This window comes from Drosophila ananassae, chromosome 3R (genome assembly GCF_017639315.1).
Source record: "Drosophila ananassae strain 14024-0371.13 chromosome 3R, ASM1763931v2, whole genome shotgun sequence".
In the NCBI taxonomy this organism is placed as follows: Eukaryota; Metazoa; Arthropoda; class Insecta; order Diptera; family Drosophilidae; genus Drosophila; species Drosophila ananassae.
In genome coordinates this window covers 28278635-28298194 of record NC_057930.1, presented here as the reverse complement: position 1 = coordinate 28298194, position 19560 = coordinate 28278635, and the positions used below count along the sequence as shown (strand labels likewise).

At 42.3% G+C, this 19560-nt stretch overlaps 5 protein-coding genes across 8 annotated transcripts; 3 read left to right on the top strand and 2 right to left on the bottom strand.

Annotated features, from left to right (window-relative positions):
* Nucleotides 1-135: 135 nt before the first annotated feature.
* Nucleotides 136-1846, bottom strand: LOC6497741. Of its 2 annotated transcripts, XM_001961408.4 has the most exons (5): nt 1602-1846; nt 1485-1541; nt 1034-1432; nt 502-812; nt 136-443 (listed from the first exon to the last, which is right to left on the bottom strand). In XM_001961408.4, exons 1-5 carry the CDS (start codon nt 1682-1684, stop codon nt 178-180), a joined length of 1116 nt encoding a protein of 371 aa, XP_001961444.2. In that variant the 5' UTR covers nt 1685-1846; the 3' UTR covers nt 136-177. The 2 variants fall into 2 exon arrangements, with proteins under 2 accessions (XP_001961444.2, XP_014761802.1); XM_014906316.3 differs by lacking the exons at nt 1034-1432; nt 1485-1541; nt 1602-1846 and adding an exon at nt 965-1033.
* An 852-nt stretch (nt 1847-2698) lies between these two features.
* Nucleotides 2699-7612, top strand: LOC6497784 (alpha-2-macroglobulin). The gene is made up of 10 exons (XM_044716275.1): nt 2699-2836; nt 3055-4245; nt 4302-4566; nt 4638-4866; nt 4928-4945; nt 5010-5060; nt 5121-5226; nt 5282-5460; nt 5535-6445; nt 6507-7612. The coding sequence occupies exons 1-10, from the start codon at nt 2775-2777 to the stop codon at nt 7530-7532; spliced, it is 4038 nt and encodes a 1345-aa protein (XP_044572210.1). The 5' UTR covers nt 2699-2774; the 3' UTR covers nt 7533-7612.
* Nucleotides 7611-9080, bottom strand: LOC6497740 (phenoloxidase-activating factor 2). Its single transcript, XM_001961410.4, has 2 exons — nt 8559-9080; nt 7611-8443 (listed from the first exon to the last, which is right to left on the bottom strand). The coding sequence occupies exons 1-2, from the start codon at nt 8916-8918 to the stop codon at nt 7703-7705; spliced, it is 1101 nt and encodes a 366-aa protein (XP_001961446.2). The 5' UTR covers nt 8919-9080; the 3' UTR covers nt 7611-7702.
* Nucleotides 9081-9209: 129 nt separating this feature from the next.
* On the top strand, nt 9210-11406 carry LOC6502443 (phenoloxidase-activating factor 2). Of its 2 annotated transcripts, XR_006507439.1 has the most exons (3): nt 9210-9331; nt 9384-10926; nt 11021-11406. XR_006507439.1 is itself a non-coding variant. In XM_032451743.2 (2 exons), the coding sequence occupies exons 1-2, from the start codon at nt 9260-9262 to the stop codon at nt 10179-10181; spliced, it is 870 nt and encodes a 289-aa protein (XP_032307634.1). In that variant the 5' UTR covers nt 9210-9259; the 3' UTR covers nt 10182-10934. The 2 variants fall into 2 exon arrangements, 1 of the variants encoding a protein (XP_032307634.1); XM_032451743.2 differs by lacking the exon at nt 11021-11406 and having other exon boundaries at nt 9384-10934.
* Nucleotides 11407-15564: 4158 nt separating this feature from the next.
* Nucleotides 15565-18746, top strand: LOC6497785 (aminopeptidase Q). Of its 2 annotated transcripts, XR_001408563.3 has the most exons (5): nt 15565-16203; nt 16264-16419; nt 16494-17850; nt 17915-18144; nt 18200-18746. XR_001408563.3 is itself a non-coding variant. In XM_001961412.4 (4 exons), the coding sequence occupies exons 1-4, from the start codon at nt 15704-15706 to the stop codon at nt 18020-18022; spliced, it is 2121 nt and encodes a 706-aa protein (XP_001961448.2). In that variant the 5' UTR covers nt 15565-15703; the 3' UTR covers nt 18023-18746. The 2 variants fall into 2 exon arrangements, 1 of the variants encoding a protein (XP_001961448.2); XM_001961412.4 differs by having other exon boundaries at nt 17915-18746.
* Nucleotides 18747-19560: the final 814 nt, after the last annotated feature.

Here is a 19560-nt window from a genome sequence, read left to right as displayed (position 1 = left end):
ACAAATTATTAGATGTCAGACCTTCTATTTAGTCATCTACTTTTGGTAAAAGCACTTGCGTAATTTTCAAATTAACTACCAATTAATTAACTACCAATTTCAAATTAATTAACTATATGAGTAAAAAATTTTTTTATAAAAAATGTTTATATAATTGAAGATACGTATTGAATACTTTCAATTTTTGTGAGGTTGTAAGATATCCAGGTCAGTTTGGACTTTGCAAAAGCATGATACATTATACTTATCGAGCAAATATCTCACTCTACTGAAAAAGCCATCGAAATTATTTTCATCACAAAATATTTCCGGTGTAAATTCAAATGGCTCTACGTCCTGCCAAATTTGCCATTTTTTCATATGATCAACGACGTCTTCGCAGAACTCTCTATTTTTCAGCTGTTCTTTTTCTACGATATGGTTTCGTAGTCGTTGACGTTTGACTAAATAAAGAAACATATAATTATGAATATTACTATAAAATGTCGTTCGACTACTAACTCAGTTCCTTGCCGCGAAGCAGCTCTTTTAGTTTGGTATTTTGCTGAAAATTCTCGTACCCGACTACGATGTCTTGGAAGCGCTGGTCAATGTCTGCTTTTACTAATTTCTTATCCTTAGTGCGGCCTGCATCGCACACATCGTCAAAGTTCGGCCCTGCGAAGGGCACCTCAAAGAAAAACTCTGAACTTTTGAAATGTCGACGTTCCTCCTCCGCATACGTCATCCTGCGAGACACTAGGGAAACCACCCGCACGTTGTGGTAGCGGAATGCCAACATGGCAATCAGCCTATCGACCTTTAAGAGAAGGCTGCAAAAAACCCAAGATATAAGTTCAAAAATCGTCAAATTATTCAAATTCAAATTAATTGTAAGTTAGTAAATGAAAAAAAATAGTTTTTAATGGGGTTTCGCCAGTAAATAATTTTACAAAACATACTGAGTTATAAGTTCTTATGAAACCTTGGAATGGAAAATCCTTTGCAATATTCCCCCATGTTGGAGATCACTAGAACATTCCCGAAACATCACCTGGAGTCTCTTAAAGATTCTACGCCAGCGATGAATCCCTCAGCTTTAATACTGTGCATCTGAAGTGCCATGGAGTGAAGAAGCTCCTCAACGGCATCTGTCTGCATCTGGTGCAGTTTCCTGGCATCGTGGACGTTCCGGCGATCGCGCCATCCCCGGAAGAGAGCTTGGATCGTGTTCGAAGCTCGGTGAAAATGGTCGACAACTGTCTCTTCCAGCTGCAGCTCGATATAGCGCCAATGCTGGCTTCGCTCCCAGAAGCCACGCCACCAACGCTGAATGGTAATGACTGCCTGTAGACGTTGGCGGAGTAGCTTTTGAACGCGATACCGCCGCCAGTGTGCCTGGATGCGCTTTGCCGCAAGGTACATTTTGTAGTCGAGCATATGATGCGCGGTCCTGGGCGGAGGTCAGATACATTTCAGAGATCATAAATCGCAGCTAGTCTCACCTTGACAGCTTCACCTCCAAGGGCCACTCGGAACTTGCCTCGCACTCATCTGTATATCTGAACCACCGATAGAGGCCTTAGCGTCATATAGATATAACTCATATCGATATAACTTACCCTGGGTCCTGTTCATCGTCAATTAGTTCCTCGACATTTGGAGTGGTGGGTTGAACGACCAACTGAATCTTAAGTGAGAACATCAGTGTAGTGGGTTTCCACTTATCAGTGTAACGTGTATGTGTTGCAGCAACTCTGAAAAAAAACTAACGTCTAATATCAACGAGCATTTCCCTTCGAGTTAAAATACATTTCAGTTTGTTTTTTCAACTGTCAAGAGAGAAATTTTCCTAGAAATATAGACCCTATATTATAGAACATAAATGTTTGATGTATCAAAAAATATAAATGTTCCTAAATGCTAATAAATTTCCTTAAAATAGAATTTCCTTTCCAAAGATATACAAAAAATGTGTAACTAAAAATTATTTTAAATAAGTATAAGTTAAATTTTTGAAACTTTTGTTGAACTTTAAAAGTTGCTTGCACGCGGGGCTCTAAACAAAATGGCAGCACACTTGGATCGCCGCAAAGTATGTAATAAATTTTTATAGTCCCTGCTTGTGGACCCTGCATCCGAAAGCCCACACCACTATGTTACCGACACCTTACACGGAGGCTGATGCTGCAATGTTTCAGTAATAATTTTCAATATAATCAGCACCTGTGACGACAAAGCATTTGCACAAATGCTGCTAATGTACAAACATTTGTACGTCGCTGGGTGTCTGTTCAAAGTAAAAGAGTAAAAGTAAAAAACGTTAAATGCTCTGCAGGGCTCCTATCGGCGGGGTGCGGCATCAAAATGGAATGGGTGGGGTCCTGTGGATTCCAGATGCGGCTCGTAATGCTTTGCGCCGGCGTTAATTTCACCACATGCGGTTAGGGCTCCGACTGGTGAAGGTACCAATACAGCAGAATGAACAAAAAGGATAAGCAGAATAATTACAAAAGGCCACATTTTATTTTTCTAAAATAGTTCGAATCAAATTGTAATCTCGCGGGTTTTTTTATATATATAAAATATAAAGCATTTTTATGGGCTGGGTACTACATATTTCATTGGAAGTCAAATATGGATTTCTTGGAAGCTCTCTTATCAGCAGAAGAATGCCAAGAAGAGTATAAAAGCCACGCCGTTAATAAGCTGTTGAATTAGTTCATTTTTTCGTTTGTAACATATCGGTCGGGAATATAGTTCATCAAACCGGAATATAAAATAATACGTGAAATATGTACTTGTGGCTGCTTGGGATTTTTATCTTTCCATACGTCTCCTGTATCGACACTGATGGGTAAGTTGTAGGGAAGAAAACATTTCAACAATGTATTAAAATTTAAATATATTTTATATAAAAATATTCATTTATTTAAGTGAAAAATATTTTCTGCTTTATGAGTACTTAAAAATTATATTATTTCTTAATCTCTGGGGCTTCCAGATTAAAGACTAACAATAGAAAAGTTAATTCTATAATAATTAAATTTTTTTTTTTACCTATCTATAATTCAGCATATACACGGTTATAGTACCGGACACTATTAGACCTCATATGACCTTCAACGTGGCTGTTGCCCTACACAGTGCCAGGGGAAGCTGCTCCGTCATTGCTACTCTAAGCGGCCCCTTGTATCAAAAGACAGAGGAGGTACAAATTCAGCCCATGACCACAAGGACCATTCCTTTCAAAGTGGAGCAGCTTCCTGAAGGTGATTATCAGCTCACCGTAGAGGGGTCGGGTAGTGTCGAGTTCAAAAAAGTTGCCAAGCTGAAAGCTGTCGTCGAAAAGCCATCGATCTATGTCCAGACAGATAAGGCCACTTACAAGCCAAAAGATCTTGTTCAGTTTCGCGTACTCTTCCTAGATAGAAATACGAAACCAGCCACAATTCAAAAACCCATTTCTATTTTGGTCACCGATGGAGCTCAGAACCGTATCCACGAGTGGAATGATATCACACCAGTTATGGGAGTGTTCTCGGGAAAACTCCAGCTCTCTGATCAGCCTGTCCTGGGCACCTGGCAGTTTGTTGTCTCGGTTCAGGACGAGGCTTTGGAGAAGAAGTCCTTCCAGGTAGACAAATACGTGCTGCCCAAGTTTGAAGTGATCGTTGAAACTCCCAAAAACATATTTGCATCTGCTGGAACTATCACAGCCTTTATCATTGCAAGATATACTTTCGGCAAGGCGGTAAAGGGAAAGGCCACCATCTCGATTGAAGGAAGCACCCAGGAGCATACCATCGACATCAACGGCAAAACTAGTTTAAAGATTCCCTTCGCCGACAGTATGAAGTCACCGATAAAGATTGTGGCCGTGGTCACCGAGGACCTTACTGATCTCAAGCAGAATGGGTCCGCTTATGTAACCCTTCACCCGTACCAATATCGACTGGAGCCCTACCAATGGCCAACCAAGTTTAAGCCTGGGGAAAATTTCAACTTTACGGTTTTGGTAAAAAATGTGGATGATTCGCCAGCCATTGATTTGAAAAATAAAATCAAGTACACCATATCCTGCTGCAATATCTCACGTACTTATGAAGAGCCGGTAAGGAACGGCATAGCCAATAAAATCATGACGATGCCCGACATTCAGTACCGTGCTTGCAACGTAAATGTTACCTTAAAGAATTCTGCAGGCCTGAATGAAACGATTTATAAAATTTATAAGTCTTTGTGGATTGAGAAAAAAAGTTTAGAGTGAGTACTCTTAGGATTATTTTTTGCGTTTATCTAAAATTTAACTTTAAACGCAGACCACCCAAGTTGAATGAAAAACTACACCTCAATGTAATATCGAAAAGACCTATTGCGGGCTTTTTGCTTACGATCGTCGCAAGGGGTAAGATCGTATCCAATGCCTACTTTAAAATGTTATCGAACCCGAGGAATAGGACTTTAAAAATGACTGTCGAATTTAACCTTATCCCGGAAGCCACTTTCTATGTCTATAGCTTCAAGGGCGAGGAAATGCTAATGGATATGAAGACAATCACTTTTGAGAACGATTTTGGCAACTCGGTATGTCTTCGGATGATGTTTTTTAAAATCTGTATTCTTTATGATTTGAAATGCTTTTCATACGTTTCCAGATTCAAATAGCAGGCCCAAACAATGTTCTTCCTGGAGAGAATGTAACTTTGACTGTGAAGACCCAACCCGAATCCTTTGTGGGACTTCTGGGGGTGGACCAAAGTGTTATACTGCTCAGGAGCGGAAACGACCTCAGTCATGAGGGAATCTTTAAAGAGCTTGGTAGTCACGGAACTTGTGGCCTTATAGTTTTAACCAACGCAATATTGAAAAGCGATATTATTTCAGGTAAGTCTTACTGAACCAAAAAAATTCTAAATTTCGAATTTATTTGAATCTTTTGTTTCAGACGACTGCCAAAATAAGGGTAAGCTTCGGTATTTTCTAAAAGAATTTCATCAATTTCACTAATGTCACTATCCTTTTAATAGATATTTTCTTTAACCCCTTTAGCATAAGTCATCAGTTTAAAACAAGCACAGGTACGCCAAGTTATAATTAATTACAGCCAATTTTTCCTATGAACTAACTCTTCAAAAAAGGTGACATCATTATTCCTGCTCGTCCTGGATCAACCTCTTCTGAAGTATCAGCTCCATTACCGCGCAAACACTTTCCGGAGACTTGGCTATTTGAGGATTTAACCGAGTGAGAAAATGCTTTATGTCCGTCCCTAAACTGCCTAAATACTGTCTATCGTTAGGATGCAAGGCGATGTGGCCCACCTGGAGCGAAAAATTCCCGATACCATAACCTCCTGGATAATAACTGGGTTCTCTTTAAACCCCAATACCGGTATTGCCTTGACCAAAGATGCCACGAAAATTCGAACATTTAAGCCCTTTTTCGTATCGACAAACCTGCCGTACTCCGTCAAGCGCGGTAAGTCATTTATTGATATGTATTTAGTATGTATATGTTCAATAATATATAATCCAAATTTTTGCAAAACGCAGGTGAAATAATTTCCATTCCAGTGTTAGTGTTTAACTACATGGATGAGCCCGCCAATACAAGAGTAGAGATGGACAACTCCGATGAGGAGTACGACTTCGCCGAAGCTACCAGTTCCAACGCCCAGTCAAATTTGAAGAGAGAAAAGAAATTACAGATTGCAGCCAACAGTTCCAGGAGTATCTCGTTCATGATTCGTCCCAAGAACGTGGGTCTGACCATTCTTAAGATCTCCGCCATTTCACAATTGGCCGGTGACTCCATCCATCAGCCCCTAAATGTTGAGGCCGATGGCGTCACAAAGTATATAAACCAGCCATTTGTGATAAATCTGGCTCGCAGGAGCAGGAGGAGTGCTCCAACCACGGGTTGGGAATTCGAGAGGGAGTTGAAGGTGGATATACCTAAGAATGCGGTGCCCGGCTCAGTGATCGCCAGAGTTGGAATGGGTGGCGATATCCAAGCGCCTGTCATAGATGGGTTAGGCAAACTGGTGCGCCTGCCTTACGGATGCGGTGAACAGAATATGATTAATTTCGCACCCAATATCCTGGTACTTCGCTATCTTGACGCAACGGTCCAATCGGATCCACAATTGGCTGCATTAGCTGGAAAATACCTTACAACCGGCTATCAGCGACAGCTCACATACAAGCATTCTAACGGCGCGTTCAGCACTTGGGGCCGCGGTGAAGGCATCACCTGGCTGACCGCTTACGTAATCCGTTTCCTTTATTTGGCCAAACCATACACCTACGTGGATCCTAATGTGTTAAAGACGGGCCTGGGTTTCCTTGCTTCGAGGGCATCAGGTAGTGGTATATTCTTTGAGCGTGGTAGTCTCTTTAGCCCGAAGTACATGGACTCCCTCGCCCTTAATTCCTTTGTTCTGCTGACATTCCTCGAGATCAAGGTGAGTTTTTGCAACTACTCAAATTCAATTGCTAAAGTTCGTATCATTTTTTGGCAAACAGGAAAATGCGGATTACAGTTTTGTGATTAACAATGCCGTTACATTTGTGGCTAATGCGGCGGAAAAATCGCGCAACGAATATAGTTTGGCAATCGCCGCATTAGCACTCAAAATGAATAAACATGAGAAGAGTACATCCATTTTGGACAAGCTGGACTTCATGGCCAATCGACGGGACGATTTGGTGTGGTGGTCAACAGGCGTGGAGACCACTGCCTACGTGTTGCTGGCCATGTTGGAAAATGGGTGGACTCACAACCCACCAGCCGTAGCAGCTTGGCTAATTAAACAGCGAAACAGCAATGGAGGATTCGGTTCCTCCCAGGATACAGTGGTGGCCGTGCAAGCCTTAACCAAGTACGCACTCGCGGCCAAATTTGAGCGACCGAACATGAATATTGAGGTTGAACTACCTTCCAATAAAACTTATTCCCCAGCAATATTTTCAATAAATCCTGCGAATTCCCTTAAACTGCAGACATACACTTTGCCCAAAAAAATATACAAGGGCTCATTTCGGGCAGCTGGCCAAGGAACAGGAATGGGCCAGCTCTCAATCCAATACAACGTGGCTGCGAGGGAGCCTCATGCCAACTTCAAAATCATCCCAACTGTACAAAGCTCATCTAATCACCAGATGGTGCTTCGCGTCTGCGGTGAATACACCCCTGAGGATGAGGGCAAGAGTACCAACATGGTCCTAATGGAGATCCAGCTTCCTTCCGGCTTCGAGATTGATGGCAACGGAATTGCCAATATCAGGTCCGTCGACAGGGTAAAACTCGTCGAAACCAAGAACGAGGACACCCAAGTGATCGTGTACTTCGACAATCTGAAGCCGCATCAACCAATCTGCGTGACAGTGACAGCAGCCCGAACCCACGCTGTAGCTCAGCAAAAACCTTCCTACGTCAAGTTATCCGATTACTATGCACCAAACCTCAGTACCGTGGAGTACTATGATTTTGGAGCCTCTTTCTGCGACATCTGTGAAGGCTCAAGCTGCGGAAATAAATGTTCATTATAATATTTATAAGGGCTATCACTACAATTAAATGCTTATACCCAATCAAACCAATTACAACTAAAATACACAACGCAATGAACAAAATCTTTTCTTTTTTTCTCTCAATATCATTGACACTATATTCGAAATAGAAGAGGATTTGGCATATAAATTTAAAATTTCTATCCAATCTACAAGTGCTCATTAATCCATTGCAGATTTCTTGTAACGTTAGCAAAAACTGTTTGATTTTCCTGGAGCTGGTAGCTCCATATTCCCAATAAAAAGTATTGGCTTCCCTCAGTGGGACAGACAAGAGGTGATCCCATAAGATTCAGGTGCCTATGTGCGCTGTTATGTGCCTCGATCCTTCCATCCGGCTTCTTTATTAATGCCGTCGTAGTGTCGACCGCTATTTTAAGAACAATATTTTTTTGTGGAAAAAACCTAGTAAATTTTATTACATTCCATCCTATGGCAAAGCAGCTAGTAGCGTTGAGCCTTGAGCTGCCAAGATCATCGAACATGCAGACAGGAACTATGTGCTTTGTACGCGGAAAGGCGCTCTCCAGGACCGCCAGGGCTAGGTCGTTTAGCAATTGTGACAAAATTAAATCATTGTGCACAATGATTTTCTCGACTAAACGATTTTCATGTGGGACTATCTCGCTATCCGATAAAAGGTCCCAGTCGCCAGCCCTCACCGTCAGGTTCTGAGTTGGAGGCAAACAGCTGGCCGCCGACAAGACCACTTTGTGGCTAATCAGGACACCGCTGCATATCTGTTTCGATTCCGAGTCCAGAATGGCTACCACCCAGGGGTACTCCGCAAAGCTAGTCTCTTGGCCACTGCTTTTTACGGTCATGTAAAGACCGTCCACGTTGGTAAGGCCGCACTGCTCGTGCATTAAATTGACGTCATGTGGGGGGCGCTGGAAAATCAAATATATTATATTTTTAATTTACTTAAGGTATGTATATGTCTATGTACTATGTACACAGGTTTATTGGTTATATAACACAGGTTATATTTTGTACGATGCTTACTGATTGGTTGATATTGCTTTGCTGGCAGCAAGTTTCCATATAATCACACACGCCTTGGGGTGTAGTCAAATCAATGATTATTTTTCCTGTATGAGTACCACACTGATCTCGTTTAACACAGAATTCATTCGTCATTGATCCGCACAGTTTTCCAGATATCGGCTTTACAGTGTTTGTGGTTGTGGGTGGTGTTGTGGATCTAACGTCCGAAAAGTCACCATCATAGCTTTTGCCATTACCAAAGTCTGAGTAATCCACATAATTATCTCCAATTGTAAATTTTAAAAAATGTACATGTAATATAATCAATAGCAACACAACAGTTTTAGATTTTTCCATAGCTAAAATTTCAATTTTCATAAAAAAAATCAGAGCGAGAGATTTTCGACGACTGGATCGCAGCAAGTGATTCACAGAAATATGATTATACAAACGATCGAAGAAAAGCTGGACCCGTTTAAATTTAATAAATAAATTAAATATTGTTATGAATGCAATAAAGAATTGGGGTCACCCCAGAAAAATAAGAATTCTTTTAATTTTGTATAATGTCACAATTCCTCGAAAAGTCTAATAAATATTTTTTTGAGTCACCCCTATTTAATTATCAGCAGAATTTTGATAACGTTTACGATTTCGTCTCATGTTTCTGATTTTAAAAATTTTTTGACATTAGTTCGATTGTGGCTCTCCTTGGTATAATGATTACTGCTACTACTTGGTTGCTACTATTGAGTTCAGCTTTCGGTCATCTCAGCCGCGTATCAAGTAAAGTAAAGTTTTCTGTAATAAATCATTTGCAGTTATAATACAGAGTTCTCACAGGTATTTCTCACAGAATGCGGGTCCAATAATCGAAGCGGGGTGGACTTTCTTGGATCTTACCGAGGAAAGGAGACCAGCCCGGGCCAATACCCATGGGTACTGGCCGCTCTGGACTGCAGGGACTCCCTGACTCGTTACATAGGTGGGGGGTCCTTGATTGCCTCCAGTGTGGTTCTCAGTAGCGTTCAAGTACTGAGAGACACAAGCGAGGCCGATCTTCTGGTGCGCGCTGGCGAGTGGAATGTTTCGACGACGACAGAAATGTATTCCCACGTGGACCGGCCGGTCAAGAGGATAGTCAGGCACGAACAATTCAATAACCAAAACGGAGACAACGATGTGGCGCTGCTCTTCCTTACATTAGCCTTCCCAGCCCAGCCTAATATCCGGCCAGTGTGCCTGGCCGAGGAACCCGCAGCCTTCGGAGGGGTAGGCTGCTTTTACAATGGCTGGGGAATGGAGGAGACAAACTCTTTGGAATACCCCAATGTCTTAAAGAAAGTCACCATTATTGTAAAAAGCAATGTAAGCAGTATATCTCTTTCTGATAATTTCATTCTTGGCCAAGCCACGAACAGAAACATCGGCTGCAAGGGCGAGAGTGGGTCGCCCTTGGTCTGCCCTGTGCCCAGGAACCCAAATAGCTTCGAGCAGATTGGCATTCTCATTTGTAAAGATGGGCGTCCAAGTCTCTTCACAAATGTTGCCAAATTTCTGCCATGGATCAACAAGCAAGTTGAAGATATAGCTCAAAACGATGACTACGAGACTAATTCAAAAAATATATTGGTATATTGACATATCCATACCCTCTTTTGCTTTATTTAATTGTAATTTAATTAATCAATTTTATAGCTTTTTTTAAAATGATAATATATAACTTATATAATATAAGGCTTTCGGAATAATCGTTTAATTTTTCCAATTATTTAAGGTTCCTAATAAAATATTTTCCAGTATTTCCAGTAAAATGTCACTTTGTAGACAACCCCATGGCACGGACTAACTGCCAAAAGAGAAAATGAAGATACTCTCTCCCTGTAATTCAACGAATACTTGCAATTAAAGGGGACCCCCTCTAATAAACATTAAGTTGACATGAAATACGCGCCAAACAAATGAAGCAAGTGCATTTCATCCCAGGCAAGGCGGGTTGTGGCCAGATACTATCTAAAGCCGTCCTTCCAGACCACTTTTTTTGCGCCGACACCGCAGGATATGTTTACAAATTGAAAAATATAGTATGCGACTGGTAGAACGTGCAGTACGAAGTGCACAGTGGAAAAAAGCGTATCCCATTTTTTTATATTTTTTATGAAGCAAACTATAAGCAACACAGTTTTTTAAACTAACTCAAGACCTTCAAAAATATTCTTTTTGTTTTAAGCTTAAACAAATATCCGAAAACAGAGTGCCGATTGGGGAAACATTTTTTCAAAAATGAACATTTCGTGGGTCAGTTGTTTGGAAAGCCTTCCTATAAGTGGACCATCGACGTCGGTTCGACTCACCCACAACTCTTTTATACTAAATGCAGAAATATGTATGTATTGTATACGTATGTTCGTCGTTCACACGAAGAATACGGCCAGCTACAAGGTAATATATATGTAACTAAAAATGAATATTTCCTGCAGGAAAGTGCAGGACACGAAACATTTGCGTGACAAGCAAAAACATCCTGGGACCACATCCAACGGAGTTTCAAGGGAGTATCATGGGGTCGGCAATAGGAATTTACCTCCAGTGCATTTCAGAAGGAACCAGAAAAATAATTATGGCCCAAATCACAATAAAGCCACCGTAGAAAGGGGACATAAACGTAAAAAGAACGCTAACAAATTAGGAGCGCTAGCACAAAAAAACGAGTGGGCAGTGGCAGAAGGCTAACTGCCCGCAGGATATTTCTGCAATTTTCTGCAACCATGACATTGAAAATAAACTTTATCATTTGAAGGGAAGGGAATTTATAGGAAGGTTCACATAGCGTACACAGAACCAAAACACTATAGGAATATTACAACCATTTTGTATAGGTAATTATCATCCCTAATGAGTAGTGATATTTACCTAAGTTTAATATATCTTTTGTATTAAACAACAATACATTTTTAAAATTATTTAAATTTAAATGTTTTCTGTTTTTTTGTTTTAATATCTTTAACTAAGCCAAAATACAGCAAACAAACAATGGCGACAATTCTTCTTTGAGAATGTCAGAATGCCAACAATTAAATTTTCTTCTGTCTGTCGCGCAGTCAGAAGGCCTCCTCCCACCTACGTAGATGTCGCCGCATTGCGAAATTGTTGACAGAATTCAAATCAATGTCCACAGGGCGAAATTTCTGCAGCCACTGATGATGGTGATGAGGACGTCGGTATAGACTTTGTCATAAATGTCACTTTCAATTTCGTTTGGCTGGCGCGCCGGGGACGGATGTTTCGATTAAAGCGTGTTTTGAATGACAAATTAGCTAAATTCCGTTCGACTCTATTTTGCCATCTTGCCTTCAGAGGAAACTCAAATTTGATTATGTCAGTGCAGGGAGCTGATGTGGATTCAATCAGCTGATAAATGTGAACGCAAAATAAAATATTTAAGTATTACTACACGTAACACCCGTCCCACATAATAAAGCCCAGAAAAAAATCGAATAATAGGTCGAAATTTAATGTTCACCAATAAAAGCTTTCTATCTATTAACATCTTTTCATAGTACGTCCAAAGCGTGATAAGTTGTTTACCTTGGATACTTTTAACCATTTTGAGTGCAAATGCCACTGCTGTCCAAAACTCATTGATCCATTTACCGCGAATGCAGACTAAACCGAAAATGTCTGGGCCGGCAATGAGTGCTTCCTTCTTCCTGTTTCCTGCTTCCGACATCCCGACTATCTTCAGACAACTGTACAAGCAACTATAACTGTCGGCAAGTTGGCTTTATTATTTCCACGCTGTTGAATATGCATATAAAAAGCGAATCTGCCACGGGCGGGGGCCTCCCGACTTTGTGCAGCTTTGATAACTAGTGGCACGCCCACTTTAGTCCTTCGGGCCAAAGGCTGTCCGGTTGTCCCCGGTCCTTTACAGTTCTGCCAAAGGCCAAGGCAGCCCTGAAGAGGGGCGCCCCCCAGTTGAGCAGCCTGGGGTGGGTGCATTATCACTTGCCAGCCGAACAAAATGTTGTGGGTGCATTAAATATTTTCCCCCTCCGACCGCAAGACAAAAGAAACGCTTTCCCAACCTCGGAGCCAGAGGGCCAGGCCAAGAGCATGTCCGAGCAGCTCGAACTATGTCGGCCGTAGATGAGATGAGCGAAGTCCTACCCAGCCCGGGTCTTTGTCTGGGCTTTATATTAAACTATTTGTGCCATCGCAGCAGCCGGTCCTCGGAACCCGGCCACCGGATCTCGAGGAGTCTCGGCTCGTTGGCGCTGCCAAGAATCGACTCGAAAATTTACCTACAGAATCTGAGTCCGTGTGCCGCATTCTCCGGATGAAACATTTTGCGGGGAATTTATGAAAAATTTAAGGCAATTATGTGGCTTTGAGCGCAAAGTCTCGAAGCTGTTGCGGAAAGAAGGAGGCATGGTCATTGATCACTTGGCTGGTCAGTTTGCCACACAAGAGATTGTTCATGGCATTCTGTGGGCAAAGTCCCAGGGAGAAATACCAACTATGCCTTTGCTATATATTGGTTCTTCAAAATTCTTTGCAAAGATTAAAATCAATTCCTAGGAAAGACTAAAAACGTCGCATTTTGCGTATCATAAAATCAACGCTGGCCGCTTGAAATTGTAGCTGAAGTGGAATATTTTATGGGCTTATCTATCAAGTTCAAAGCCATTTAAACTGTATTTGAAGTATAAGAAGTATTGATCTGTAATAAAACCATACAGAATATTTATGAAATAGTCAGCTAATATTTTCAAAATTGAATTTTGAATAAAGATTAGTAATTTACAATGAGTTAACTATGCCGTCACGATAGAACGGAAAAGAACTATGCCATCTCTCTAAAGGATGGTAAGTAAATGCGAAAGAAAAAGGTCTTTAAAACCTTTTAAATTAAATTGAACTGATATTTCGTCCTTTATTCTTTTTCTATTTCAAATGGAAACATTTTCCCAAGAATTTCCCAAATCCCTCAATGACTTATTTTGTTCAATGAGAAATTATCGCTAAGCCAGAAAAACGTTGCCTGCAAATCGTTCCGCCTGGGCGCCTCTTGCCAATAACTGATTCCACTTCCGCTTTGAATCTATGATGCATTTTCATGACCGGAAGTGCGGAAAATGTTGTGGCATAGACAAAATTTTCCGCCAGTTGTATGATGTGGGCCACGTTGAGGACAGTGATGGGAGCCAAAACCCCTAATTAGCCCGCTTCAACCCAAAATCCAATTGCGATGATAATTGTTCTTTCAGCCAGTCATGGAATGGATATATTGGGCAAGAGTCGCCGTTGGAAATCAATTGCCAGGCTCTTTAACAATGTTGATGCATGTACATGAGCGTGTTGGGTTATTTTGACAGTAGCTGTCAGTGATGTATTTAGTTGGGGCCAGGATCCGGGTCTGTGTATCAGACGAACAAATTTTCAGCTTCCTCTTCTTTTGGGGATAGGATGAAGCAGGAAGGCGTCCATGATGATACTCATATCTCTGCTGCAGCGAATGCAAGCTCTTCTACTCGACTGCCCTGCCACTTCCGCATCCATATTCCCACCCATACACACAACCAAAAGCCGCACCCGCACCCACACCTACACCCACACCCATACCCTCAACCCGCATCCGCATAGAGAATAGTTTTTCTTTGGCTTCTCTCATTTTTCATGCGCGCCAGCTAAGCTTTTAATTAAATGCAAGAAAATTCAATTTTAATTAAAATTTCTCAAAAGTCTCTGGGACGGCATTGCTGCGGATAGTGCAGCGATTGGATTGGTATGGGGCTACCCCAATGCGGATGCGGATGCGGATGCGGATCCGGATGAGGATTAGGTATGGGCTCTTGTCCTGTTTTCGATCCGGCTGTTCGACTCGAGTGTTTGCCAAACGTGTAAAATTGAAAATTAGGAAATCGAATGCCACCAGTGGCAGACTTAGACAAAGACAGGGAGAGAGGCCGGGAACGGCGGGTGGCAGGAAGTTATCAGGAGCACAAAAGCAAAATTGTAAAGTAATTGGAAATGAAAATTCATTTAGGGTCCGGATTGAGATGAACGAATGCGTCGGCAAAGGTTTCTAGGGCTAAGGGGTCTTGGGGCATAAGCATAATCTGATGAGCTTTGTTGTTTCAGGGCATTCTTCACTGATGAAAGCCCCACAACAGAGTAGGAATACTTTGTTTTGTCTTGTAACTAACGGCTCTTTCGAACAGAACACCTAGAAATTTCTTGAAACAATGGCCCTATTCCATATAGGTCTGTCTGGTAGAAAGTGGTTTTAAGGTTAACAAAGAAATCGATTGGAAAATATGGAGCTCAGAGCCAATAACTAATCCACACGTGACTCAATATTTTGGTATTCCAGAAGGGGAACGGCCAGTTTTGGCAAACTTTTGAGTTCAAGTTTGTTAGCCCCAAAAGCCCGGGCGGCTTTTGTGATCATTTTGCACATAATTTAAGAGCACACATCCCGTCAGTCATAAATTACACATATTACATGCACGTATAAGTCGCAAACCAGATACGAATTCGCAGCGTTCGAGGGTGCGGCTGTGGCAGGAGTGCGTCTGCGAACTGGGACCAAAGTGCTTAACATACTTTTTGGCGCACGGCCCAGGACTCACACGCATTGCGGCCGCACATTCACATGCGCCAAAACAGACACATAGGCAAATCAACAAACGCACGTAGCGCAAAAAGTTGGAAAACTTTTGCGGGCCGCAAGTGAAAGCCGGAAAGTAAGTCAAGACGCCAGAAAGAGCTGGAAGTGTAACTTTTACTTTTAAGTTCCCCTCCCGGTTAAATCTCTTCATATGGTCCATTAAGTATGCCTCTATTTAGAGGTATACCGTTTAGATGTACTTCCATTGATTTTTGCAGTAAAAGACGTAAAACCGCCGGCAGCGCGCAAAAGTTATTGTAAATATATTATATTGTGGCTTACGGGCCAAAGATATGAATTGAGAGTATTTTCTCTGAATGCTATTAAAATTATCTATAAGCACATATAACAGTTCACCAGTATTATAATGTCAGAACGTTAACAAATTTGATGTATCTTAACAACATAAAAATTTTTGTGTGTTTGCTTAACCTCTTTCGCCAAACCATTGCTAGTCTCTGCTGAATGAATATCAAATACCAGTATAGGGATGTGTCTGTTAAATTATGGAATCAAAAATAGTGTCACTCATTTTCAACTGCTAATCGTGTTTGTCGTGTTTCTTTGCCTAGTGTTAAGATGTGAAAATATTCCTGTCTACGATGAGCCAAGATTACCAGCGACTGTGATACCCTTCCACTATAACATACAGCTAATAACCCATTTGGAAAATTCGTCCCAATTCCGCTACGAGGGAGTCGTTAACATATCCATTCACATCCAGAAAGAGACCAAGGAGCTAGTACTTCATGCAGCCGGCTTTAAAATGAATACGAAGGACATAACATTATGGTGCAATGACCAGGCTCCACAGTTGGTAAAAGTCAGGTTCAACCGGCGCCGCAGCTATATGGTTCTCACCTTTGACAAGAACTTGAGTCTGAGCAGGTTCTATACACTGAGGATGTCGTTTCGACGCCCCATGTCCGATGACAGCCAGGCTGGTTATTTTGTGCGCCACTATTTGGACCGAGAAACATCTCGTAAAAAGTGAGTTTAGGTCTTATTTTGACGATCATTTCATTTCTTCCAAGCGACCATACTTTGCAGCTGGTACTCTCTGACTCATTTCAATCGAAATTCCATCCGCAATACAATGCCCAGTTTTGACGAGCCTTCCTTGAGGGCCACTTTTAATGTGACTCATGGTCATCACAAACGCTACCAAAGTTTTAGCAACATGAAAGTCCTGAAGGTCCTGCCCAAGTAAATATGTGGTTATAGGGCCTCCCAATTCTACAGTCATATTATAATCTGTCTTTGGTTTTTTCTTGTTTCAGCCACCAGTTGGTGGATTATGTTTGGTCCGTTCATGAGACGTCCCCCCCAATTCCCACATACCTGCTTGCCTTCGCCCTGAACAACTTCACCTGCCACTTTAGCCAGTCGGCCAATGCCAAGCCCATTAGCTTTCGCACCTGCTCGCCGGCAGGACAGGTGCGCGAAACCACATTTGCCGCGCAGGTAGCGCCGCAGCTGCTTACCCACTTTGAGGAGATATTGCAGGTCCAGCTTCCTCTAGAAAAGATAGATCAGCTGGTGGTGGACAACTACCCCACGGCTGCCCTGGAGAACCTTGGCTTGGTGGTTTACGGAAGCAAGCTGATCCTGGAAAGCGAGCAGCCCGGCAGATCGCTGACGCGGACACAATTGCAAACCATGGAACTGGTAGCCCACGAGATGGCCCACATGTGGTTCGGGAACCTACTGGGCCTCGAATGGTGGACGGACCTCTGGCTGCTGGAGGGCCTATCTGTTTTTCTCCAGTCGTTGGCTATAGACGGGCTGCAGCCACGGATGGGCCAGCGGATGCTGGTCCGCAACCGGGAGTCGGCACTGATGCACGAGACGCGGATGGGGGGTCTCAAGCTGGTGCAGCGAACAATGCCCATCGCATCGGACACGTTCATGTTTAAGAAGGCCACTTCTCTTATCGTCATGCTGTGCTCCACTTTGGGCAACACCACTTTCTTCGATGGCCTGCAGAGGCACCTGTGGCAGCACACCTACGAGAGCAGCACCCCCGACGACTTTTTACGGGCGATGCAGCTGGCGAGCGAGAGGCATGACTCGCTCCCAGAAGGCTACGATGTAAAGACCATAATGAACATATGGACCATGCAGAGCGGCTACCCGCTGGTGACGGTCAGCAGGAGCGAGGGTGGACTAGATGTAGTCCAGAGTCACGCACTGAATGAAAACAGTACGGAGCTTTGGTGGATCCCACTCACATTTACCATCCAGGGCTCGGCCGACTTCCAGCACACTCTGCCGAAGGCCTGGCTCACTCCGGACCAGCCGCAATTGCATCTGAATCTTTCGCTACCCCAGAACGACTGGGTGATCTTCAACCTTCAGGCTCTCGGCTACTACAGAGTCCAGTACGATGAGCTCAACCTGAAACTTTTAGCCAAAGCGCTCTTCAACAATTTTCGTAACATCCACGTCCTGAACAGGGCCCAGATCGTAAGTGACATCCTGTTCTTGAGGCGCCAAGGCCGTATAAGCTGGAGCAACGCCTTCGAGGTTCTGAAGTACATTCTTGACGAAGACGAGTATGAGCCGCTGATGGCCTTCGTTCTAGGGGTTACTCACGGCTTCTGGGGCTTATCGCCGGACACTTCCATTTCCATTGCGGTAAGTAAAAAATGAATCATCATGTGGAATTTTTTATAACGAAATTAACATGCGACCCTTACAGAAATGGCTGGGCATTGCCGGAAAGTGGTACGCGGAGTTCATCAGTTACACGTTCGACAAGTTCGTGATGCAGGAGCAAAGTTTGAATACCCTCGATACGCCGCACTAGCTACCACCACGGAACGAAAGGGCCCAGTTGGGGAACCGCAGGATAATGGAGCTGAGCAGCCCCAGTGGCACTTCCTCCTGCGCGAACAAGCAAAATGAAACCACCATCAATGAACCGCAATTGTATTTGTTTGCAAATAACTGAGCGTTATCTGAGACTATTTATCTTTATCTACAGCAACAGCAAAAGCAACAGCCACGACGGCAGCTTCGCACAATGCCAACGGACCCGGCCGTAGGAGGCAATGGCTGGGAGTAGTAGTGGCCAACTGGGATCCGGGGCGATGGTAACTGGTAACTGCGGCTACACTTACAACCCGGCGAATGCCAAGGCGCCAACTGAAATAATGACGGCAGGCGAAATAACAATAAAGGCTAAGACTCCGGCTGAGGGGGGAGCCAGAACCAAGTAAAGGACAATATCGATGCTCTTTTTCCGAATAATGAAGAGCGGAAAAGACAATGCCAGCCAGGACCCTAATGCGGCCATTCCAACGGCAATGCAATGAACTTCTTCGGTGCAAGTTCTTAAAGGACTTTAAGATCGTCCAACGCGAAAATGTAAAACATTCACAATCTCACAAAATTCAGTCTATATTTGGTATTGTATGGAAATATCCGTGAACATTGGTTAAATAATTGTTTCGCTTTGATCGTATACCCAATTGCTATATCCAAATGCAATTGAAACCAATTAAATGCTAATAAAATAAAATTTAGATCGATTTGGTTATATTTTTTAATCTGTTTATGTCTTTTACCATTATTCTATTATTTTATTTGAATGAAGTCCGGTTTTGATTGATTTCGTTTTGTTTATTTTATTGCTATTTTCTGTTTTCTTGTTTTAAGCCCCTGACGTATTCCTCTCCCAAGGAAAGGAAAGAAAAATAAATTTTACGCGTAATGAAATTTCTGCCTTGGGAGCAAATGCTTTGCTGAGTCCTGGCGGAAGCAAATTGCGCCTAAAACCATGCAAATTAAATTTTTTTGGAAAATAAATTACCATTTTCAGTTGTTGGTACTTCTTTTGGGTGTGGCCAAAGGGATGGCAAATATTTATAAATCAAATTTGGGGCCATGCATTAATAACTCTGTTTACTGCAACAAGTTTAAGCAGCTTGGAAAAACAGTAGAGACTCGTTATACCCAACGGCGCCGCCAATTTTTGCACCTATTATAGTTACCATTGGCGTAATGATTTGTGCTTTTATTAAACATACATACGCATATATAGTTTTTATTTAGCTTTTCGCATGATTTTTTTGCGCCGATCCCCTTATTGAAATATTAAAATGGTTATTTTCGACGCATGAAAATACAGAAAGGTATCCTCTTTGGTTTTTTTATTTCTCAGCTGGTATGGCCATGTGTGCATGCGGAAATTCATTAAGGTTGCAATTATTTTTTCATTGTTACATTTTGCGCACAATATATTCACTTTGAAGGCAATAAAACTACAAGTCTTATGCTGTATTAAAAAAATCAATTATTATGAAAGAAGCGAAAAAAGGTCATTATATGTCAGATCTGACCATA

Coding starts and splice junctions, on each gene's coding strand:
- LOC6497741 (XM_001961408.4), bottom strand. CDS start 1,684: ATGTTCTCACTTAAGATTCAGTTGGTCGTTCAACCCACCACTCCAAAT. Junction 1,433..1,484: donor TTGGAGGTGAAGCTGTCAAG/GTGAGACTAGCT, acceptor ACCTCCGCCCAG/GACCGCGCATCATATGCTCG. Junction 444..501: donor GCTTCGCGGCAAGGAACTGA/GTTAGTAGTCGA, acceptor TTCTTTATTTAG/TCAAACGTCAACGACTACGA.
- LOC6497784 (XM_044716275.1), top strand. CDS start 2,775: ATGTACTTGTGGCTGCTTGGGATTTTTATCTTTCCATACGTCTCCTGT. Junction 2,837..3,054: donor TCCTGTATCGACACTGATGG/GTAAGTTGTAGG, acceptor TCTATAATTCAG/CATATACACGGTTATAGTAC. Junction 4,246..4,301: donor ATTGAGAAAAAAAGTTTAGA/GTGAGTACTCTT, acceptor CTTTAAACGCAG/ACCACCCAAGTTGAATGAAA.
- LOC6497740 (XM_001961410.4), bottom strand. CDS start 8,918: ATGAAAATTGAAATTTTAGCTATGGAAAAATCTAAAACTGTTGTGTTG. Junction 8,444..8,558: donor AAAGCAATATCAACCAATCA/GTAAGCATCGTA, acceptor TTGATTTTCCAG/CGCCCCCCACATGACGTCAA.
- LOC6502443 (XM_032451743.2), top strand. CDS start 9,260: ATGATTACTGCTACTACTTGGTTGCTACTATTGAGTTCAGCTTTCGGT. Junction 9,332..9,383: donor TCAGCCGCGTATCAAGTAAA/GTAAAGTTTTCT, acceptor GAGTTCTCACAG/GTATTTCTCACAGAATGCGG.
- LOC6497785 (XM_001961412.4), top strand. CDS start 15,704: ATGTGTCTGTTAAATTATGGAATCAAAAATAGTGTCACTCATTTTCAA. Junction 16,204..16,263: donor CGAGAAACATCTCGTAAAAA/GTGAGTTTAGGT, acceptor CATACTTTGCAG/CTGGTACTCTCTGACTCATT. Junction 17,851..17,914: donor ACACTTCCATTTCCATTGCG/GTAAGTAAAAAA, acceptor CGACCCTTACAG/AAATGGCTGGGCATTGCCGG.